Source organism: Salvelinus namaycush, chromosome 8, assembly GCF_016432855.1.
Source record: "Salvelinus namaycush isolate Seneca chromosome 8, SaNama_1.0, whole genome shotgun sequence".
Classification (NCBI taxonomy): Eukaryota; Metazoa; Chordata; class Actinopteri; order Salmoniformes; family Salmonidae; genus Salvelinus; species Salvelinus namaycush.
This window is the reverse complement of record NC_052314.1, coordinates 5,426,449-5,445,786: the sequence shown is the minus strand read 5'-3', so window position 1 is coordinate 5,445,786 and position 19,338 is coordinate 5,426,449. Positions and strand designations below refer to the sequence as shown.

The 19,338-nt window shown below is 43.9% G+C and overlaps 2 protein-coding genes across 2 annotated transcripts in view; both read left to right on the top strand.

Annotated features, from left to right (window-relative positions):
* LOC120051666 (unconventional myosin-Vc-like) overlaps nucleotides 1-9,393 on the top strand; it is a 38,890-nt gene extending 29,497 nt beyond the window's left edge. The window contains exons 24-38 of the mRNA XM_038998557.1: nucleotides 325-418; nucleotides 857-920; nucleotides 1,009-1,089; nucleotides 2,471-2,754; nucleotides 3,668-3,888; nucleotides 4,072-4,156; nucleotides 4,254-4,352; nucleotides 4,902-5,056; nucleotides 5,347-5,436; nucleotides 5,903-6,053; nucleotides 6,268-6,455; nucleotides 6,801-6,898; nucleotides 8,647-8,818; nucleotides 8,986-9,066; nucleotides 9,238-9,393. Coding sequence (XP_038854485.1) covers nucleotides 325-418; nucleotides 857-920; nucleotides 1,009-1,089; nucleotides 2,471-2,754; nucleotides 3,668-3,888; nucleotides 4,072-4,156; nucleotides 4,254-4,352; nucleotides 4,902-5,056; nucleotides 5,347-5,436; nucleotides 5,903-6,053; nucleotides 6,268-6,455; nucleotides 6,801-6,898; nucleotides 8,647-8,818; nucleotides 8,986-9,066; nucleotides 9,238-9,393 — 2,019 coding nt within the window. The remainder of the gene's footprint in view (nucleotides 1-324; nucleotides 419-856; nucleotides 921-1,008; nucleotides 1,090-2,470; nucleotides 2,755-3,667; nucleotides 3,889-4,071; nucleotides 4,157-4,253; nucleotides 4,353-4,901; nucleotides 5,057-5,346; nucleotides 5,437-5,902; nucleotides 6,054-6,267; nucleotides 6,456-6,800; nucleotides 6,899-8,646; nucleotides 8,819-8,985; nucleotides 9,067-9,237) is intronic.
* Nucleotides 9,394-11,193: 1,800 nt separating this feature from the next.
* On the top strand, nucleotides 11,194-16,455 carry LOC120051665 (guanine nucleotide-binding protein subunit beta-5a-like). The gene is made up of 10 exons (XM_038998556.1): nucleotides 11,194-11,305; nucleotides 12,598-12,734; nucleotides 13,078-13,119; nucleotides 13,844-13,920; nucleotides 14,113-14,245; nucleotides 14,878-15,021; nucleotides 15,444-15,535; nucleotides 15,685-15,733; nucleotides 15,917-16,013; nucleotides 16,259-16,455. The coding sequence occupies exons 1-10, from the start codon at nucleotides 11,194-11,196 to the stop codon at nucleotides 16,453-16,455; spliced, it is 1,080 nt and encodes a 359-aa protein (XP_038854484.1).
* Nucleotides 16,456-19,338: the final 2,883 nt, after the last annotated feature.

Sequence of the window (19,338 nt, the reverse complement as noted above, 5' to 3'; positions counted from 1 at the left end):
AATACTTATTTTCCACCATAATTTGCAAATAAATTCATAAAAAATCCTACAATGTGATTTTCTGGATTTTGTTTTCTCACTTTGTCTGTCATAGTTGAAGTGTACCAATGATGAAAATTACAGGCCTCTCTCATCTTTTTAAGTGGGAGAATTTGCACAATTGGTGGCTGACTAAATACTTTTTTGCCCCACTGTACATCTTCTTACAAATTATAGTTCTTAAGAAAAGGATCTAATACTGGTGAGCAGAGGCTTAGAATCCATTCTTATTTTGAAGATGGCCTTTTTATTTTTTTTAGGTAGCAACTGTGTTTCTCTTTCCAGGTGATACCCGAGTTACGTAAAGATCTTCACAACCTGCAGACCCAGAGAGATGATCTGGGCAGGAAGATGAAGAAGCAGTCAGAACAGGCCAGAGGTAGCCTTTCTATATTCTATTATAAAACTGGGTGGTTCCAGCCCTGAATGCTGATTGGCTGACCGCCGTGGTATATCAGACCGTATACCACGGGTATGACTAAACATTTATTTTTACTACTCTAATTACGTTGGTAACCAGTTTATAATAGCAATAAGGCACCTCAAGGGTTTGTGATAAATGGCCAATATAGGGATGTATCCAGGCACTCCGCATTGCGTCACGCTTAAGAACAGCCCTTAGCCGTGGTATATTGGCCATATACCACACCTCCTCGGGCCTTATTGCTTAAAAACTACTCTCTGTAATGTATTGTGTTATGGGTATATTTCTATTCATGCCAACAGTGTCTTTGTGTGGATTGATGAATGCTTTACAAATCCAGCTTATTTTGTTGTCACTTCTCATACATGGTTGTTTGTGACTCTCTCCGTATAGCCAAGATGAGTGTGATCACAAGACAACTTCTATGTGGCATGGTTGAAGAGGAGGTCATTTCCAGGTAGTCTAATGGCATTATGCATTTCCTAAAATTTGTGAGAAGAAAAGTTCACTTTAGCTTTAAGCTTTACACATGTTTCCGTTGAAAGGTTGACCTCCGACAGTCCAGACCAGATCTATGAAGTTGGGGATTTGTTGACTGCATTTGATGGACTGCAGAACGCTACCAGGTTTGAGACAACACCTGTACATTTACTGACTAAAGTATGCTACTTGTTTAGCTAACTAAGGCAGTGTTTCTCAACTCCGGTCCTCCAGTACCCCCAACAACCCAACCCTGGTCCTCCAGTACCCCCAGCAGCCCAACTCCAGTCCTCCAGTAACCCCAACAGCCCAACTCCAGTCCTCCAGTAACCCCAACAGCCCAACTCCGGTCCTCCAGTACCCCCAACAGCCAAACTCCAGTCCTCCAGTACCCCCAACAGCCCAACTCCAGTCCTCCAGTACCCCCAACAGCCTCCATGGTACTGGAGGACCAGGGTTGGGCTGTTGGGGGTACTGGAGGACTGGAGTTGGGCTGTTGGGGTTACTGGAGGACTGGAGTTGGGCTCTTGGGGGTACTGGAGGACCAGGGTTGGGCTGCTGGGGGTACTGGAGGACCAGGGTTGGGCTGTTGGGGGTACTGGAGGACCAGGGTTGGGCTGTTGGGGGTACTGGAGGACCAGGGTTGGGCTGTTGGGGGGGACTGGAGGACCAGGGTTGGGCTGTTGGGGGAACTGGAGGACCTGTAGTTGGGAAACACTGAACTAAAAGATGCTGACCAATAATGGTCCTGTGTGGTTGAGTTGGTAAGAGTGTGGCGCTAGCAGTGTAACGGTTGTGGGGTTGGTAAGAGTGTGGCGCTAGCAGTGTAACGGTTGTGGGGTTGGTAAGAGTGTGGCGCTAGCAGTGTAACGGTTGTGGGGTTGGTAAGAGTGTGGCGCTAGCAGTGTAACGGTTGTGGGGTTGGTAAGAGTGTGGCGCTAGCAGTGTAACGGTTGTGGGGTTGGTAAGAGTGTGGCGCTAGCAGTGTAACGGTTGTGGGGTTGGTAAGAGTGTGGCGCCAGCAGTGTAACGGTTGTGGGGTTGGTAAGAGTGTGGCGCTAGCAGTGTAACGGTTGTGGGGTTGGTAAGAGTGTGGCGCTAGCAGTGTAACGGTTGTGGGGTTGGTAAGAGTGTGGCGCTAGCAGTGTAACGGTTGTGGGCTTGGTAAGAGTGTGGCGCTAGCAGTGTAACGGTTGTGGGGTTGGTAAGAGTGTGGCGCCAGCAGTGTAACGGTTGTGGGGTTGGTAAGAGTGTGGCGCTAGCAGTGTAACGGTTGTGGGGTTGGTAAGAGTGTGGCGCTAGCAGTGTAACGGTTGTGGGTTAAATTCTCCCAAATGTACTCACTGTACTAGAAGTATCTTTGGATAAAAACGTCTGCCTAGTGTCATACATACCCTTATTATTACTGTAAGGATCCAGCTGCCTGTTTTGTGTCCGTGTGAATGACAGACCTTATTCACACTTCGGCCATGATTGTTCAAAATCCAGGCTAGTGAAATAAGGTTGATCGTTTCCTCTGCCGGACAGAGTGCTGGAGAGACACCAGCAGGAACAGAAGGAGGGTTATGACAGCCAGATGGAGGGGCTGAGGTTCAAGGTGGAACACCTGCAGAACCAAAACAATCAGCTGCAGAAACTGTTCCAGGAGAAAACATCTGTCAACGACAGCATCAGCCGGGAGGTGGCCAGGCTCAACACTGAAAACATGGTCATACCTGAGCTGAAGAAGCAGCTGTCAGAACTACGACAACATAAACAGGAGCTGGAAGTTCAACTGGAGGAGCAGGCCAGAAAGATGACCGGTAGATACAGTACACTACACCATCACTTCAAATGTATGTAGTTCTGTCCTTGAGCTGGTCTTGTCTAATAATGTTCTGTATTATGTCATTCTCTATTATGTTTCATGTTTTGTGTGGACCCCAGGAAGAGTAGCTGCTACTTTTGCAACAGCTAATGGGGATCCTAATAAAATACCAAAAAATACCAATACTTAGATCTAGAAGTTTGGGCTCAATCACATTGTTATTCAGTCAATTCCAATCATTTATCTCCTTTTTATTAGAAGAAATGGAGGAGATTTCAAAAGAGCTTCAGATGAATGTTGAAGAGGAAGGCTCCCAAAGCAGGTACAGTAGTATATCCTCAAGCCCTGAAATCATATAACAATATGTCATTTGGCAGATGCTTTTTTATCCAAAGCGACTTACATTAAAGTGAATACATACATTTTCAGTATGTTTGTGATCCCTGTAAGAATTAAAGCACCAGGCTGTTATCAGCTTAGCCACAAACGACCACAATCAAAGCCGTCATTGATAATCTAACCAGGTACTTGACATCTAACCTCTGTGTTTGTGTTCAGGCTGTTGGAAGAGCATGCTGAGAAGGTGGAGAGGGAGAAGGAGGAGGTGGAGAGGGAGAAGCAGGAGGTAGAGAGGGAGAAGGAGGAGGTGGAGAGGGAGAAGGAGGAGGTGGAGAGGGAGAAGGAGGAGGTGGAGAGGGAGAAGCAGGAGGTAGAGAGGGAGAAGGAGGCGGTGGAGAGGGAGAAGGAGGAGGTGGAGAGAGAGAAGGAGGAGGTGGAGAGAGAGAAGGAGGAGGTGGAGAGAGAGAAGGAGGAGGTGGAGAGGGAGAAGGAGGAGGTGGAGAGGGAGAAGGAGGAGGTGGAGAGAGAGAAGGAGGAGGTGGAGAGGGAGAAGGAGGAGGTGGAGAGAGAGAAGGAAGAGGTGGAGAAGGTGAAGGAGGAGGTGGAGAGAGAGAAGGAGGAGGTGGAGAGAGAGAAGGAAGAGGTGGAGAAGGTGAAGGAGGAGGCGGAGAGAGAGAAGGAAGAGGTGGAGAGGAAGAAGGAGGAGATGGAGGAAGTGCTCAGGAAACAGAAGAACATAGAGAGCGAGGCCAAGGCCAGATTCAGTCAGGAGGCATCACGACTCACTGCAGAGAACATGGTGAGAGTGTGTGTGTGTGTGTGTGTATGTGCGTGTGTGTGTGTGTGTGTGTGTGTGTGTGTGTGTGTGTGTGTGTGTGTGTGTGGGGTGTGTGTGTGTGTGTTTGTGCAATCGTGCGCGCCAATGTGTGTGCGTGTAATTCACTTGCAATTCATTCCTTATGATACTTAAATGTTATTCCAGGACTTTGAAGAGCAGCTCGACATGAAGGACAGGTTGATAAGGAAGCTACAAAACCAAATCAAGAGCCTTCAAACATCCGAGGAAGGTAACATGATTACAACAAGTCATCAACATTTTATCACAGTTGATTCTCAGCTCTCTACTCATTTCCTGTATTTCATTTCATGTGTTTTCTCACTCAGCCAATCAAACACCAGCGCCCACTATTACCAACGAATACCTTGGCATGTTGGAGTACAAGAGGGAGGATGAAGCCAAGCTCATTCAATACGTCATTCTGGGTACTACTGTGGTTGTTGTTGTTGGAGTTATTAGTGCCTGCGTTTTTAACTGTTGGAGTTGACACAGTTTGTATTGCTGTCACATGACCACACAAGACTACATGGCCTAAGAAAATAGAACTTCGATGACCAAACAACTAGCTCTCTCGATGATAGTGTGCAGAGGGGTTGGGTTAAATACGGAAGACACATTTCAGTTGAATGCATTCAGTTGTACAACTGACTAGATATACTCCTTTCCTTTCCCAATGTTTGGCTCATGTCTAAACTGGGTTATGTTCATTAGGAACCAAATGGAAGAAAGACTGAAACAGGGAGGGTCTATCTGGACTTGTCTAATAAAAAAAAACGCACATTTTCATTTTCTGTTGCAAAACGTCTTCCGTTCTAATGTGTTCTAATGAACATGGCACTGTCCCATCCTCGTGTCAGACCTGAAGCCCAGATGAGTACTGGTTAACATGATCCCCAACATGGCTGCCCAGTTTCTCTTCATGTGTGTCCATTAAACTGGCTCATGTTTGTAACTGTCCTCTACTCTCCTGTCAGACCTGAAACCCAGAGGGGTAATGGTTAACATGATCCCCGGCATGGCTGCTCAGCTTCTCTTCATGTGTGTCCGTCACGCTGACTACCTTAACGACGGAGCCAAGCTCAAGTCTCTCATGAACGCCATCATCAGTGGGGTTAAAAAGGTCATCACGGTAAGCTGTGGCAATGTTTTGACAATCCTACTGTCTGTGATGACATGTTGAAATCTCTACAAATACTGAGTTTCTTCTTGTTCTTCTTCTTGTTCTTGTTTTTCTTTTTCTTGTTCTTTTTCTTCTTATTCTTGTTCTTGTTCTTCTTGTTCTTCTTTTTGTTCTTCTTCCTCCCTTGGAGGAATGAATGACCTTGTTTATAATGACATGCTCATTCTCTCAGCGCTCACACTCTCAACATTATTGTGGTTGTTAATCGTTTTGTTGTTGTTATTTGTTACCTGTCTCAGGATCACCAAGAAGACTTTGAGTTGCTATCGTTCTGGCTGTCCAACACGTATCACATGCTCAGCTGCCTGAAGCAGTACAGTGGAGAAGAGGTGGGATGGTTGTTTCTAGCATCACACCATCACCATCCACAGAGATACTTATTGTTTGTGATCGACACAGAGATTGTAATTGAGATTAAGGAGTCAATTCTATTCCACTCATTATCTTGTACAGTGTTTATATTTTAATATATATTTTTTTAGTTAATAACAAATTCTTATTTACAAATTCAGTGTATTTATTTTTTTTAAACATTTTTATTTAACAAAATCTTATTTTCAACGACAGCCTACCGGGGAACAGTGGGTTAACAGCCTTGTTCAGGGGCAGAACAACATATTTTTACCTTGTCAGCTCGGGGATTCGATCTTGTAACCGTTTCGGTTACAAGTCCAACGCTCTAACCACTAGGCTACGCTGCCTCCCCTATGAAGTAAATATATAAATACCTATACTTCTCCGTCTTCCCACTCTGTAACTGATGTAATTGTTTTAAATTTGTACATTCTGTCGTAGGAGTTTATGAAACAGAACACTCCACGTCAGAATAAGAACTGCTTGCAGAACTTTGACTTGTCTGAACACAGACAGATCTTCAGTGATCTGGCCATCCGTATCTACCACCAGTTTATATCTGTCATGGAGAACAATCTTATACCCATGATCGGTAGGTTTCTCTCATAAGATAACATGATATACATTGATATGATGTACATTGATGTGTCGTCACTTTCCAATCCATTAAATATTTGTTTACAACAAATTATTTATATCCTCAAGATTATTATATTTAAAGGTAATAAATAAAGTGTTTCAATCATTCATCTATTCATACCTGTTCTATGTAATGAGTGTGTTTCCGCGTCTCTGTTTTCCTCCAGTTCCTGGTATGCTGGAGCATGACAGTCTCCAGGACACGTCTAGTATGACGCCTACAGGTTCCCGTAAGCGTTCCAGCAGCATCTATGAGGACCAGGAGGTCTGCACCATCTACTCTCTCCTCCAGCAGCTCAGTCTGTACCACAGCACTATGAGTCAGCACGGCATGGAGGAGGGGCTGGTTAGACAGGTGGGGGGGGGGTCTTTCAGACTAGTGGGGATGGGGGTCAAACAAGTAGGGGTGGGGGGTCAGTGTGTGTTTTTGTGTGTGTGTGTTTTTGTGTGTGTGTGTGTGTGTGTGTGTTTTTGTGTGTGTGTGTGTGTGTGTGTGTGTGTGTGTGTGTGTGTGTGTGTGTGTGTGTGTGTGTGTGTGTGTGTGTGTGTGTGTGTGTGTGTGTGTGTGGAAAGGAAAGGAAATGAGCAAACTCCCTCTTGGGATCAATTGGGGTGTTTCACAGGGATTGATTCTTGGACCTGTGTCATTTCCAGTTTATATTAAACTCATCTAACTGTGTGTATGTGTGTTGCCCAACAGGCTGTGAAACAGACCTTCTTCCTGGTGGGCGCGGACACACTCAACAACATCCTGCTACGCAAAGACATGTGCTCCTGTAGGAAGGGCATGCAGATCAGGTAGGAAGAGAGAACCAGGGAGGGAGGGAGAACCAGGGAGGGAGGGAGAGAGAACCAGGGAGGGAGAGAGAACCAGGGAGGGAGAGAGAGAGAACCAGGGAGGAAGAGAGAACCAGGAGAGAACCAGGGAGGAAGAGAGAACCAGGGAGGGAGAGAGAACCAGGGAGGGAGAGAGAACCAGGGAGGAAGAGAGAACCAGAGAGGAAGAGAGAACCAGGGAGGGAGAGAGAACCAGGGAGGGAGGGAGAACCAGGGAGGAAGAGAGAACCAGGAGAGAACCAGGGAGGAAGAGAGAACCAGGGAGGAAGAGAGAACCAGGGAGGGAGAGAGAACCAGGGAGGGAGAGAGAACCAGGGAGGAAGAGAGAACCAGAGAGGAAGAGAGAACCAGGGAGGGAGAGAGAACCAGGGAGGGAGGGAGAACCAGGGAGGAAGAGAGAACCAGGAGAGAACCAGGGAGGAAGAGAGAACCAGGGAGGAAGAGAGAACCAGGGAGGAAGAGAGAACCAGGGAGGGAGAGAGAACCAGGGAGGGAGAGAGAACCAGGGAGGAAGAGAGAACCAGGGAGGAAGAGAGAACCAGGAGAGAACCAGGAGAGAACCAGGGAGGAAGAGAGAACCAGGGAGGAAGAGAGAACCAGGGAGGGAGGGAGAACCAGGGAGGGAGGGAGAGAGAACCAGGGAGGGAGAGAGAACCAGGGAGGGAGAGAGAGACCAGGGAGGGAGAGAGAGAGAAACAGGGAGGGAGAGATGGAAAGCTAAATCCTACTCAACAAACAGTGAAAGTTCCTACAGTGTATGTTAGGTAACATAACAACATGTTTCAGTTACCTGTCTGTATGTTAGGTAACGTAATTACGTAATTACATATTTCAGTTACCTGTCTGTGTTTTCCAGGTCTAACATCAGTTACCTGTCTGTATGTTAGGTAACATAACAACATGTTTCAGTTACCTGTCTGTATGTTAGGTAACGTAATGACATGTTTTCCAGGTCTAACATCAGTTACCTGTCTATGTTTTCCAGGTCTAACATCAGTTACCTGTCTATGTTTTCCAGGTCTAACATCAGTTACCTGTCTATGTTTTCCAGGTCTAACATCAGTTACCTGTCTGTGTTTTCCAGGTCTAACATCAGTTACCTGTCTATGTTTTCCAGGTCTAACATCAGTTACCTGTCTGTGTTTTCCAGGTCTAACACCAGTTACCTGTCTGTGTTTTCCAGGTGTAACATCAGTTACCTGTCTGTGTTTTCCAGGTGTAACACCAGTTACCTGTCTGTGTTTTCCAGGTGTAACACCAGTTACCTGTCTGTGTTTTCCAGGTGTAACATCAGTTACCTGTCTATGTTTTCCAGGTCTAACATCAGTTACCTGTCTGTGTTTTCCAGGTCTAACATCAGTTACCTGTCTGTGTTTTCCAGGTCTAACATCAGTTACCTGTCTGTGTTTTCCAGGTCTAACATCAGTTACCTGTCTATGTTTTCCAGGTCTAACATCAGTTACCTGTGTGTTTTCCAGGTCTAACACCAGTTACCTGTCTGTGTTTTCCAGGTGTAACATCAGTTACCTGTCTGTGTTTTCCAGGTGTAACACCAGTTACCTGTCTGTGTTTTCCAGGTGTAACACCAGTTACCTGTCTGTGTTTTCCAGGTGTAACATCAGTTACCTGTCTATGTTTTCCAGGTCTAACATCAGTTACCTGTCTGTGTTTTCCAGGTCTAACATCAGTTACCTGTCTGTGTTTTCCAGGTCTAACATCAGTTACCTTGAGGCGTGGCTAAAGGAGAAGGAACTAGTGCAGGGTACCATGGCTACTCTGAAGCCTCTGTCTCAGGCTGCCTGGCTGCTGCAGGTCAACAAGACCACTGATGACGACATCAAAGACATCACAGAGCATTGCTCAGAACTCAGCCCTGTACAGGTACTGAAGCGGCGAAGTGCGTTGTGCGAGTGTACCCAAAGATCGCTGGTTCAAATCCCCTAGAAAAAATCTGCCGATTGCTCCTGTAAGTCGCTCTGGATAAGAGCATCTGCTGAAATGTAATCAAAAGCATGTTTAAATGAATCTTGTTTACCGCCCTGTTCTAGATTGTCAAGATTTTGAACTCTTACACGCCCACTGATGATTTTGAGAAAAGGGTGGCACCGTCATTCATCCGCAAAGTTCAGGTAAATCTCGATCCTATGACAAGGATCAGGAGCACCTGCTTTTTTACACAGTTTGAATTATCATTACATTTGAATTATTATTACATTTGAATTACTAGAAATTATATAATTTTAATCACAACGTCTCCATGAACTACATCTATGAAAGTAATTTATTTCCCTTGTCCCCAGGGCTTGCTCCAAGACCGTGAGGGCGGATCCTCCCAGCTGATGCTGGATACCCAGTATCGTTTCCAGGTCACCTTTCCCTTCACCCCGTCCTCTCAGGCCCTGGAGCTACTGCAGATACCATCCAGCCTCAAACTGGGCTTCCTCACCAGGATCTAACCCCTGACCTCTGACCCCTTCACCCCGTCCTCTCAGACCCTGGAGCTACTACAGATACCATCCAGCCTCAAACTGGGCTTCCTCACCAGGATCTAACCTCTAACCCCTTCACCCCGTCCTCTCAGACCCTGGAGCTACTACAGATACCATCCAGCCTCAAACTGGGCTTCCTCACCAGGATCTAACCCCTGACCTCTGACCCCTTCACCCCGTCCTCTCAGGCCCTGGAACTACTGCAGATACCATCCAACCTCAGACTGGGCTTCTTCACCAGGATCTAGTGATCTCTGTGGTGTTAGAGAAGCGGTCCAGTAACCTCAAGGTGGCTGGTTTTTAATCCCAGTGATGACTGGGGAAAAGCTGGCAGGAGTGAAGTTGCCACTTTCTACTAGAGTCTCAGGTGGCTCCGACTGCCATTGTGTCCTTGAGCAAGGCACTCCTAACCAATCAATCAATCAAATTTATTTATAAAGCCCTTTTTACATCAGCCGATGTCACAAAGTGCTATACAGAAACCCAAACAGTAAGCAATGCAGGTGTAGAAGCACGGTGGCTCTAGGGACGCTGCTCTAAAACCATCCTTATACAATCATCACAGTAATTATGGATCCAAATAACCAAAGATCCTTTTAAAAGAATGAGTGTTTTGATTTACACTTGTTATACAGTTTGATAGAAATATGAAGACGACTCCTGACTGATGTCCGGTGTACAGCACAAATGCAGATGCTGTTGCAGAGTGATTTTCTAAAGTTTGGTAGTATAACGAGAAACCTTACTTCTCAGTTCCTGTGAGATGACAAATGTGAACTGTGTTGTTTTTTTTATATTGTCTGTGTAAATTGAGAATGTGACCACTCAATGTTATTGAGTACCATGCACAGTAAATAAAATATGGCTTGTTTCTTGTTTTGAAGGGGGGGGGGGCGGTTATTATGCCACATATAAGTATTTAATATTTAAATTATATAAAAACATGTGCCTAAAATTAATTATATGAATAAAATATTGTATTAGTTGATAATGTTTCTGTTTGTAAGGATTTTTTTTTTTACACAACTGCAAATTTATATACAGGAGCACTTTAGACCTGCAAATGATACAGTAGGACCAGGGTTAGTCCAAACCTCTCTTTTTGATACAGTAGGACCAGGGTTAGTGCAAACCTCAATTTGTTTTTAGAATTCATTTACAACATTAGTGGTCATGGCTGTTTAATAAATGTATCGTAGCTATTCGTGCAGTGGAGGATCTAGCACCACTGCCAGTGGCAGCTTCCCTACTAGAGGCAGTTTCCCTACTAGAGGCAGCTTCCCTACTAGAGGCAGCTTCCCTACTAGTGGCAGCTTCCCTACTAGAGGCAGCTTCCCTACTAGAGGCAGCTTCCCTACTAGTGGCAGCTTCCCTACTAGAGGCAGCTTCCCTACCAGAGGCAGCTTCCCTACTAGAGGCAGCTTCCCTACTAGTGGCAGCTTCCCTACCAGTGGCAGCTTCCCTACTAGTGGCAGCTTCCCTACTAGAGGCAGCTTCCCTACTAGTGGCAGCTTCCCTACTAGAGGCAGCTTCCCTACTAGAGGCAGCTTCCCTACTAGTGGCAGCTTCCCTACTAGAGGCAGCTTCCCTACTAGAGGCAGCTTCCCTACTAGAGGCAGCTTCCCTACTAGAAAACTGAGCGATCATCTTTTATCTGACGTCATGACAGCTGAATCAGCTGCGAGCCTTCAGTTTGCAAAGAGCCTTTTTTCCGCCCCGACGCTGCTCTGACAACGGGAATATATGAGATTTTCCATAAACCCTGAAATGGCTACACAGGAGGTACAACCGAATGAGACTCTCACTAACCTAAAAGCAGAATCGGATACGTTGAAAACGAAGCTTGAGGACGAAAGAGCGAAACTGCACGATGTCGAACGTGAGTGGTGCTGAAAATGAGAGGAGAGGGGAAGGGAAGGGAGAAGGGAAGGCCCCGCGAATTAAAACATAGTCTGCCTTCCAAATAGGATTGCATGACACATGTAAACACGACCATAATATTATAATAGATATATATTGTGAATTTGTCATATTGCTATTATTAGGCCACAGTGCATTGAATCGGTCATTTGAAGAAAATGTATTATTTTTGCATAATTTGTAAATGGTTTATTTGTAGCCACTTGCTCGCCCATATTTTATTATTTTTTACTTGTCGGATTTGTTCAGATGACAAGATGCATAGAAAGGCTATGTGTCTATTTCCATCTACAATTAGACATATAGCCTAGGCTGTGGTTGAAATGTATCCTTGTATTTGCCATTGACACTCAAAAGCACCGTTTTATTATAGCCTAGCCCAGATGGTGGTTTTGTAGCATTATGCATATTCATCCGTGATTTATGCTTGGCTGGTCGATCTGGTTGAGATCAGAGAGATTAATGTAACATCTCCAACCGTTTACTGCACGTTCATCCCCAACACGATGAGGTGGATTATTTCTAGAACACATTAAGACCGCGCGCGTGCTATGATAACCACAGGCAAACGTCGGATTTTCGTCCCTATAACAACCAGTACACTAACGTACGTTAGCTAATAATAGTCCCCTATAATTTACCACTCTAGATTGGTTAGATTGATCCCTTACAACAGTGCCCTAATGTCGGATATTGGTCCAGAACTAACGTAGGATCTTGGTCCCTACTGCCTACAACAGTATACTAACGTAGGATCTTGGTCCCTACTACAGTACACAAACTTAGGATCTTGGTCCATACTCCCTACAACAGTATACTAATTTAGGATCTTGGTCCCTACTCCCTACAACAGTACACTAACGTTGTATATTGGTCCCTACAACAGTACACTAACCTAGGATCTTGGTCCCTACTCCCTACTACAGTACACTAACCTAGGATCTTGGTCCCTACTCCCTACTACAGTACACTAACCTAGGATCTTGGTCCCTACTCCCTACTACAGTACACTAACCTAGGATCTTGGTCCCTACTACAGTACACTAACCTAGGATCTTGGTGCCTACTCCCTACAACAGTACACTAACCTAGGATCTTGGTCCCTACTCCCTACTACAGTACACTAATGTAGGATCTTGGTCCCTACAACAGTACACTAATGTAGGATCCTACTCCCTACTACAGTACACTAATGTAGGATCCTACTCCCTACTACAGTACACTAATGTTGTATATTGGTCCCTACTACAGTCCACCAGGTGGCAGAGAAGGTGGATGGACTGGGACAGTTTATCATGAAGACCCGGCGTACTCTGAAGGGACATGGCAACAAAGTTCTCTGCATGGACTGGTGTAAGGACAAGAGGAGGATCGTCAGCTCATCACAGGTGAGTGTTGGATTATTGTAACATTTTCTGAAGTCCTAAACAGATGTGTTCATATAGTCGTCGGTCACTGTCCATGGTCCTGAAATGGATTGTAAAGCTTGTCATCGGGGAATTTGAGGTTTGGTAAGGTCCTCCTAAACAGATGCATTCATGCCAGTCACCACCTTTGATATACTGACGGATCATGGCGTAAAATTTTACTTTGGGGGGGGGGGGTGTTGTTTTAACTAATATGCACTGCTTTCAGTGATTATCAAATGAATGCCATATTTTGTTGGAAATGTAGAGAATCTTACGCTTGTGTGCTACTTGTAATGTTTATCCCCCTCTAACTTATTTTCAGGATGGAAAAGTGATTGTATGGGATGCCTTCACCACTAACAAGGTAGGGAACCTATCTTCTCCCTCCATAAAGGCTATAGAGTTGACAACTGGTTGGAGAAATAGTAAGACTGTAGTTCTTTGAGCTAATATTTAGGGTGCGTTCTAAATGGTGCCCTATTCCCTACATAGTGCACTACTTTTTTGACTAGTGCCCTATTGACCCTAGTCAAAAGTAGTGCACTGTATTTGTATTTATTTGACCTTTGAATCCCATTGAAACCAAGGTCTCTTTTGCGAGGGAGCCCTTGCATCTCACAATTACACAACAAAACACAGTCCCGGAAGCACATTTGTTATAGGTTGCCGTCTGGGCCGCAGACATTGGTTTTCATAGCAAATTTTATTTTTTAGCCTTTCCTTAGAAGCGTGCCAACATTGGGAATAAGAAGAGACAATATTTCCTTGGCAGATTTGAATTCTGTTGTTATTGTTGTTGTTGTTGTTGCTTATTTCTGTAAGCAGGAAGTTTCCCCACTGAGTTTGATGATGTCATGGTGTTGAGTCTCCCTCGTGTATTTGAGATGGATTACATTGCAGTTGTGCAGAATCACTGATCAAATCACCTTGCATCCAAAATAACTATTGTGTGATCAAGATCAGAGATTCGGCACCTCGTTGCCTTGCTGAATACTGATGCTCTCAAACACGCCAATTGTTTTCTAGGAGCACGCAGTGACCATGATGCTATATTGCTGATTGTACCTTTATAATGTGGTGTCCTCTAGGAGCACGCAGTGACCATGCCGTGCACCTGGGTGATGGCCTGTGCCTACGCCCCCTCTGGATGTGCAGTAGCCTGTGGGTAAGTCCCTGTACTCCTGGGTGTGCAGTGGCCTGTGGGTAAGTCCCTGTACTCCACCCAGACGCTCCATTTCTCCACTGTGCCACTGTGCTTATCCTCCCCTTTGGGGTCTATGTCCGGTTACTGTAAAACACAACTGTTGACGTTAAAAACTATAAATAATATTTGATTGATCGATTGATTGGATTTCAGTGGTCTGGACAACAAGTGCTCTGTGTACCCTCTGTCCTTGGACAAGAATGAGAACCTGGCAGCGAAGAAGAAGTCTGTCGCCATGCACACCAACTACTTATCTGCCTGTAGCTTCACCAACTCAGACATGCAGGTTAGACGAGACACCTCTTCATTTTCTTCCTTCGTCTGATGTAATGATTATTTGTCGTACATTTTTATATTTTGTTATAGTCTTTATCAAGATTTCTGTATTCGTTCCTTTCTATAACTCATTGAATTACTTGATTACTGCTAAATCAGTTGACTTTCCTATAGCAGATGAGTTATGAGAAATCACAGCCTGTCATACTGTACTGTACCTGGAAAGAACTTCTACGCTTGTTTAATAATTCACAACAGTCAAATGTTCCCCATTGGATGTAGTTAGTCACATGCTTTAGCCTCGGCCAAGACTCTTCTATTTATGGGGCCGTGTCAGAGAATTCTTAATTCTGAATCTGAACAATGGTTTCAATCTGACCCTGCTATTGATAGTAGTGTGGTTGTACTTTGCTCACTGGGAGCCGTTTTCCCTGACATATTCAATATAGACTCTGCAGTGATAAATATTTTTAGTCCTGAAATTAGACTAATATAGGTTTGTGAATGCAGTCCTGGATGTACATTATGGGGTGAATCCTAACCTTAAGTCTAAATTTCATTGACCGGATGGATGACTAAGTGGCAGTTAGTATTATGTTGCGATCCCAAGATGCAGTTTGTGATGAACCCCTTGTCTTCCAGATCCTGACCTCGAGCGGAGACGGAACCTGTGCATTATGGGATGTGGAGAGTGGTCAGCTGTTACAGAGTTTCCATGGACACGCCGCCGATGTTCTATGTCTCGACCTAGCTCCTTCTGAGACCGGCAACACCTTCGTCTCTGGAGTGAGGAGACAACTAGTAGTATTTCACTTTGTCTCACAATTTCTCATTGTGAGAAAAAAGAAAACAGCATGACTGCTCCTATAAGCCTTCTTTCTCCCTCAAAACATTTTTATACAAAAAACAACATTCCTTTCATATTTTTATTTTATTCCAAAAGATAGATTTTAAATGATAAGAGGAAACAGATGAAAGGACACCATAGTGACGAAATAGTAGCTTGAGATTCCAACCCCTGCCTCTAGGGACTGTGTGGTCCAGACTGCAGAGAAACTGTGTTACATTTTACATAATGTGGATATTTTCTACTTTTATTTAACCCTGAAATGCCCTTGAGGTTAAACCGTCTTTTGCGAGGGCGACCTGTCAAAAAAGGTCAGCATTAAATGTGTGAATCCAGAATCCTCTATGTGTATCTCATGCAGGGCTGTGACAAGAAGGCCAATGTATGGGACATGCGCTCAGGCCAGTGCATCCAGTCCTTCGAAACCCACGAATCAGACATCAACAGCGTCAGGTCACAAGATATGACTTTATTCAAAGCGACTTATAGCACTTGTCAACACTGACAGTGACATATATTAATGTTAAGTAGGAGTACTCTACCCTTGCCGTTTGCATGGTTTTCTTATATTACCTGGCGTTTGTCTCCTTCCTTGGCATCAGGTACTACCCCAGTGGAGATGCATTTGCTTCAGGCTCCGATGATGCTACAGTAAGTTATCATTCATATAATTTACTGCTTGATCGCATGTTGATCGCATGTTGATCACATGTTGCCTTTCGATGTCAAAGTTCATGAAGTAATTTCTTTGTAGAAAAAAATAAATAATATTTACCCCATTTGCAAAAAAATACTTAAATAAATCTAAACATTAACAAGCATTGTTTGTTTCAGTGTCGTCTCTATGACCTGAGGGCAGACAGAGAAGTGGCCATTTATTCCAAAGAGAGCATCATATTTGGTGCCTCCAGTGTTGACTTCTCTCTCAGTGGTAAGACCCAATGCCCTTAGGGATCGATTCAATCCGTAGCGAATAAATCCCTTATTCTACTGGCCATATAAAACATATGATTTGACGGATCAATTTCACTAATTAAACTCATAATGATTTATACTAAATTAAATTCATGTTATTTACTGTTGAATAAGAATAGCTTACTTTCACATTAACCTTCTCATCAAAAATGATGTGTTACGTTTATATTGTTGAAAGAGGACATGTTTTCTCTTCTCCAGGCCGGCTACTGTTCGGTGGCTACAACGACTACACCATCAACGTGTGGGATGTCTTGAAGGGGACGAGGGTGTCCATCCTGTTTGGACATGAGAACCGTGTCAGCACTCTGCGTCTGTCTCCTGACGGAACGGCCTTCTGCTCAGGGTCATGGGACCACACTCTCAGGGTGAGGGATAGAGGTTATCACCTGGGTTAAATTCCCAAAAGGACCACACTCTCAGGGTGAGGGATAGGAGTTATATTCCCAAAAGGACCACACTCTCAGGGTGAGGGATAGGAGTTATCACCAGGGTTATATTCCTAAAAGGACCACACTCTCAGGGTGAGGGATAGGAGTTATCACCAGGGTTATATTCCCAAAAGGACCACACTCTCAGAGTGAGGGATAGGAGTTATCACCAGGGTTATATTCCCAAAAGGACCACACTCTCAGGGTGAGGGATAGGAGTTATCACCTGGGTTATATTCCCAAAAGGACCACTCTCTCAGGGTGAGGCATAGGAGTTATCATCTGGGTTACATTCCCAAAGGACCACACACAAAATGTTGTCATTCACAGAAAGTCACTTTGACAGCTAAAACAAAACAGAAATAGCTTTCAAAAGGGGTTTCTGAAAGACACCGACTGAAAGTTGGCAAGCAACTAATTAGGGGTTTATAAGAGACACACACCATGAGTGCCCACAACATTTGTCTCAGATGTAAAACTAAAGAAAAGCAACCCACTCCAATTTAGGATAGGGAGTAAAATTAATATGGAGTCAAACAAACAGAGGAAAACACAAAACTATTTTTGGCTAACTAAAGTGGAAGCGCTAATGTGAGGGTGTAGCTTTACCAACATATCCTCTCTAACTGATGCACTGGGCCAGCGGGTCCTAACTATCAGCTGGGCCAGCACAGGTGAAACTCAACCTGACTAACGAGATCACTCTCTGGGCCAGCACAGGTGAAACACATCCTGACTAACGAGGGGACTTCAATCAGTGTGCTAAAGCTAACATGCTAACCAACCTAGAACCCGTAACACCTGCTACTGTCTTATCCTAGTTTCTTCTTCATCTTCTTCTTGTCTTTCACTGATGCTCGTGCCCTCTCCATTCTATTCCCTTAGAACAGAATCATTTATTGCTTTGGTCCATAATTTATATAATTGTCATTTTTTTTAACATTTCAGTAATTTTATATTTCTATTTTTCAATTTTAGATCTGGGCTTAAAGAAGAGGAAAATGACACAGAAGAGGGGGGGGGGGGGGACGGTGAAAAGTGAATTCCGTGGTAGATAGATGGAGCCAGTTGTAAATAAGAGACAGACATGTTCCACTCTGCTTGAGTACAATCATAGACGTCATAAACTATGGCGACAAGATTTTCAATGCGAATATTCTAAAATCCGCATGAAGAAAATATACCCATTTTCCCCACCAGTGGGGTTTCCACCAAATTAACTTGTTGTGGATAAAAAAAATTAGTGCGTGATGACGTAGTGCACACTATGTACTTTTTAGCTTAAGTTTTCATGTACTGAATAAAAAAAAAATCTACAGTTCAATGTGTTTCCATCTTATTTTCAACTCTACTGTTTTGTTTAACTGTTGCGTTAAATAGCAAATGTGTCTCCTCTGGTCATGGCTCATGCGCTCCAGCCAACAGCTGACGGATACAGTGCGGTTAGGCTAGTTTACGCGATGAGATTATTATGGATAAGAGCGAGAATATTTTAACGAAATCAACATGTCACCAGATTAAGACCCTCGATATTTATTGGAAAGTAGCATCAAACTCATCACCGTGCACTTTCACGAGACAGTGAAGGTCATTTATTTAATCTGTAGCCTAACTAACATGATGTTCACATGACTGACACTAGATAACACCTAGCTAACATGATGTTCACATGACTGACACTAGATAACACCTAGCTAACATGATGTTCACATGACTGACACTAGATAACACCTAGCTAACATGATGTTCACATGACTGACACTAGATAACACCTAGCTAACATGATGTTCACATGACTGACACTAGATAACACCTAGCTAACATGATGTTCACATGATTATACAACACTTTGTGATTTGTCACAGTCTTTGCACTGAAATGGTTTCTCCCCATTGTGAGTCCTCATATGCAGTTTCAGTAGGTACTCACTTATTTAAATTCTTAGACTTTTGCACTCCTGTTCATGCAATTCTTCTGATGATCGTATTTTGATAATTTAGTGTAATTATTATATTATAGTTTAGTGTGTATACACGTTACGTTATACCAGAAACTATTCACCTACACCACACTAAGGTAACACAATACATTTTGATTCTCGATGTAGTATTTTTTTTAATTATGTTGTAGTTGCCTTATTTGGGATTTGTCTGTGATTTGAAGTAAATTCAAAAATAAAACGAATAATATGTTTTTACATACTATATGTCAATGATGTCCATGATGATTGGACAGTTGAAGTTTTGTAGAAAAAACTAGAAGTGGAATCACCAATCGGAACTTCCTGAATCAAAAACAATGGCTAGTGGTTCTTGAGCAGCGTAGCTAATAACAATCATTTCTCCCACCTTCTATCCCTTTACTCCCCAAAATGTCTCAACTACTGCTGCTTAATGTGTTTATCAACGAACACTTTACCGCAAATCCTTTGGAGATATCCGTGGTTGTTAAAAAAAACAAAATCGCAGAGTACCAGGAAGACATCTCCCGTTTGAAACGGGCAAATGCACGTTTACGAAGACTACTGGATTTGGTTTTTAAACCGGAGATAAAGGCGCATAGATTAGCAAAAGCGTGTTTGTGACTACGTCTCCGCTATATGACATAAGTAGATACCCTATGTCTTGTCTCTTTTCAGCCCTATAGGTTTTCATCAAACGTCATCCTTTTTTCTTCGTTCCAAACCTCCAGCAGCTCGCTGTCACTCAAGAGGTTAACGCACCATTGAGTTGCCTGATCTGAAATGTGAAGTCTACGGAAAATGCTTGGCGACAAGGCATGGGCAACTCTGGCACAGTGAAGGGAGACCATACATGTGCGAAACGTGGACAATCTTTTGCCATGAACTGC

Bases quoted from the DNA above. Each gene is read 5' to 3' on its own strand.
- LOC120051665 (XM_038998556.1), top strand. From the start codon at position 11,194: ATGGCTACACAGGAGGTACAACCGAATGAGACTCTCACTAACCTAAAA. The intron at 15,536-15,684 runs GTCACAAGATAT...CCTTGGCATCAG, and splicing joins TCAGACATCAACAGCGTCAG to GTACTACCCCAGTGGAGATG. The intron at 15,734-15,916 runs GTAAGTTATCAT...TGTTTGTTTCAG, and splicing joins CAGGCTCCGATGATGCTACA to TGTCGTCTCTATGACCTGAG.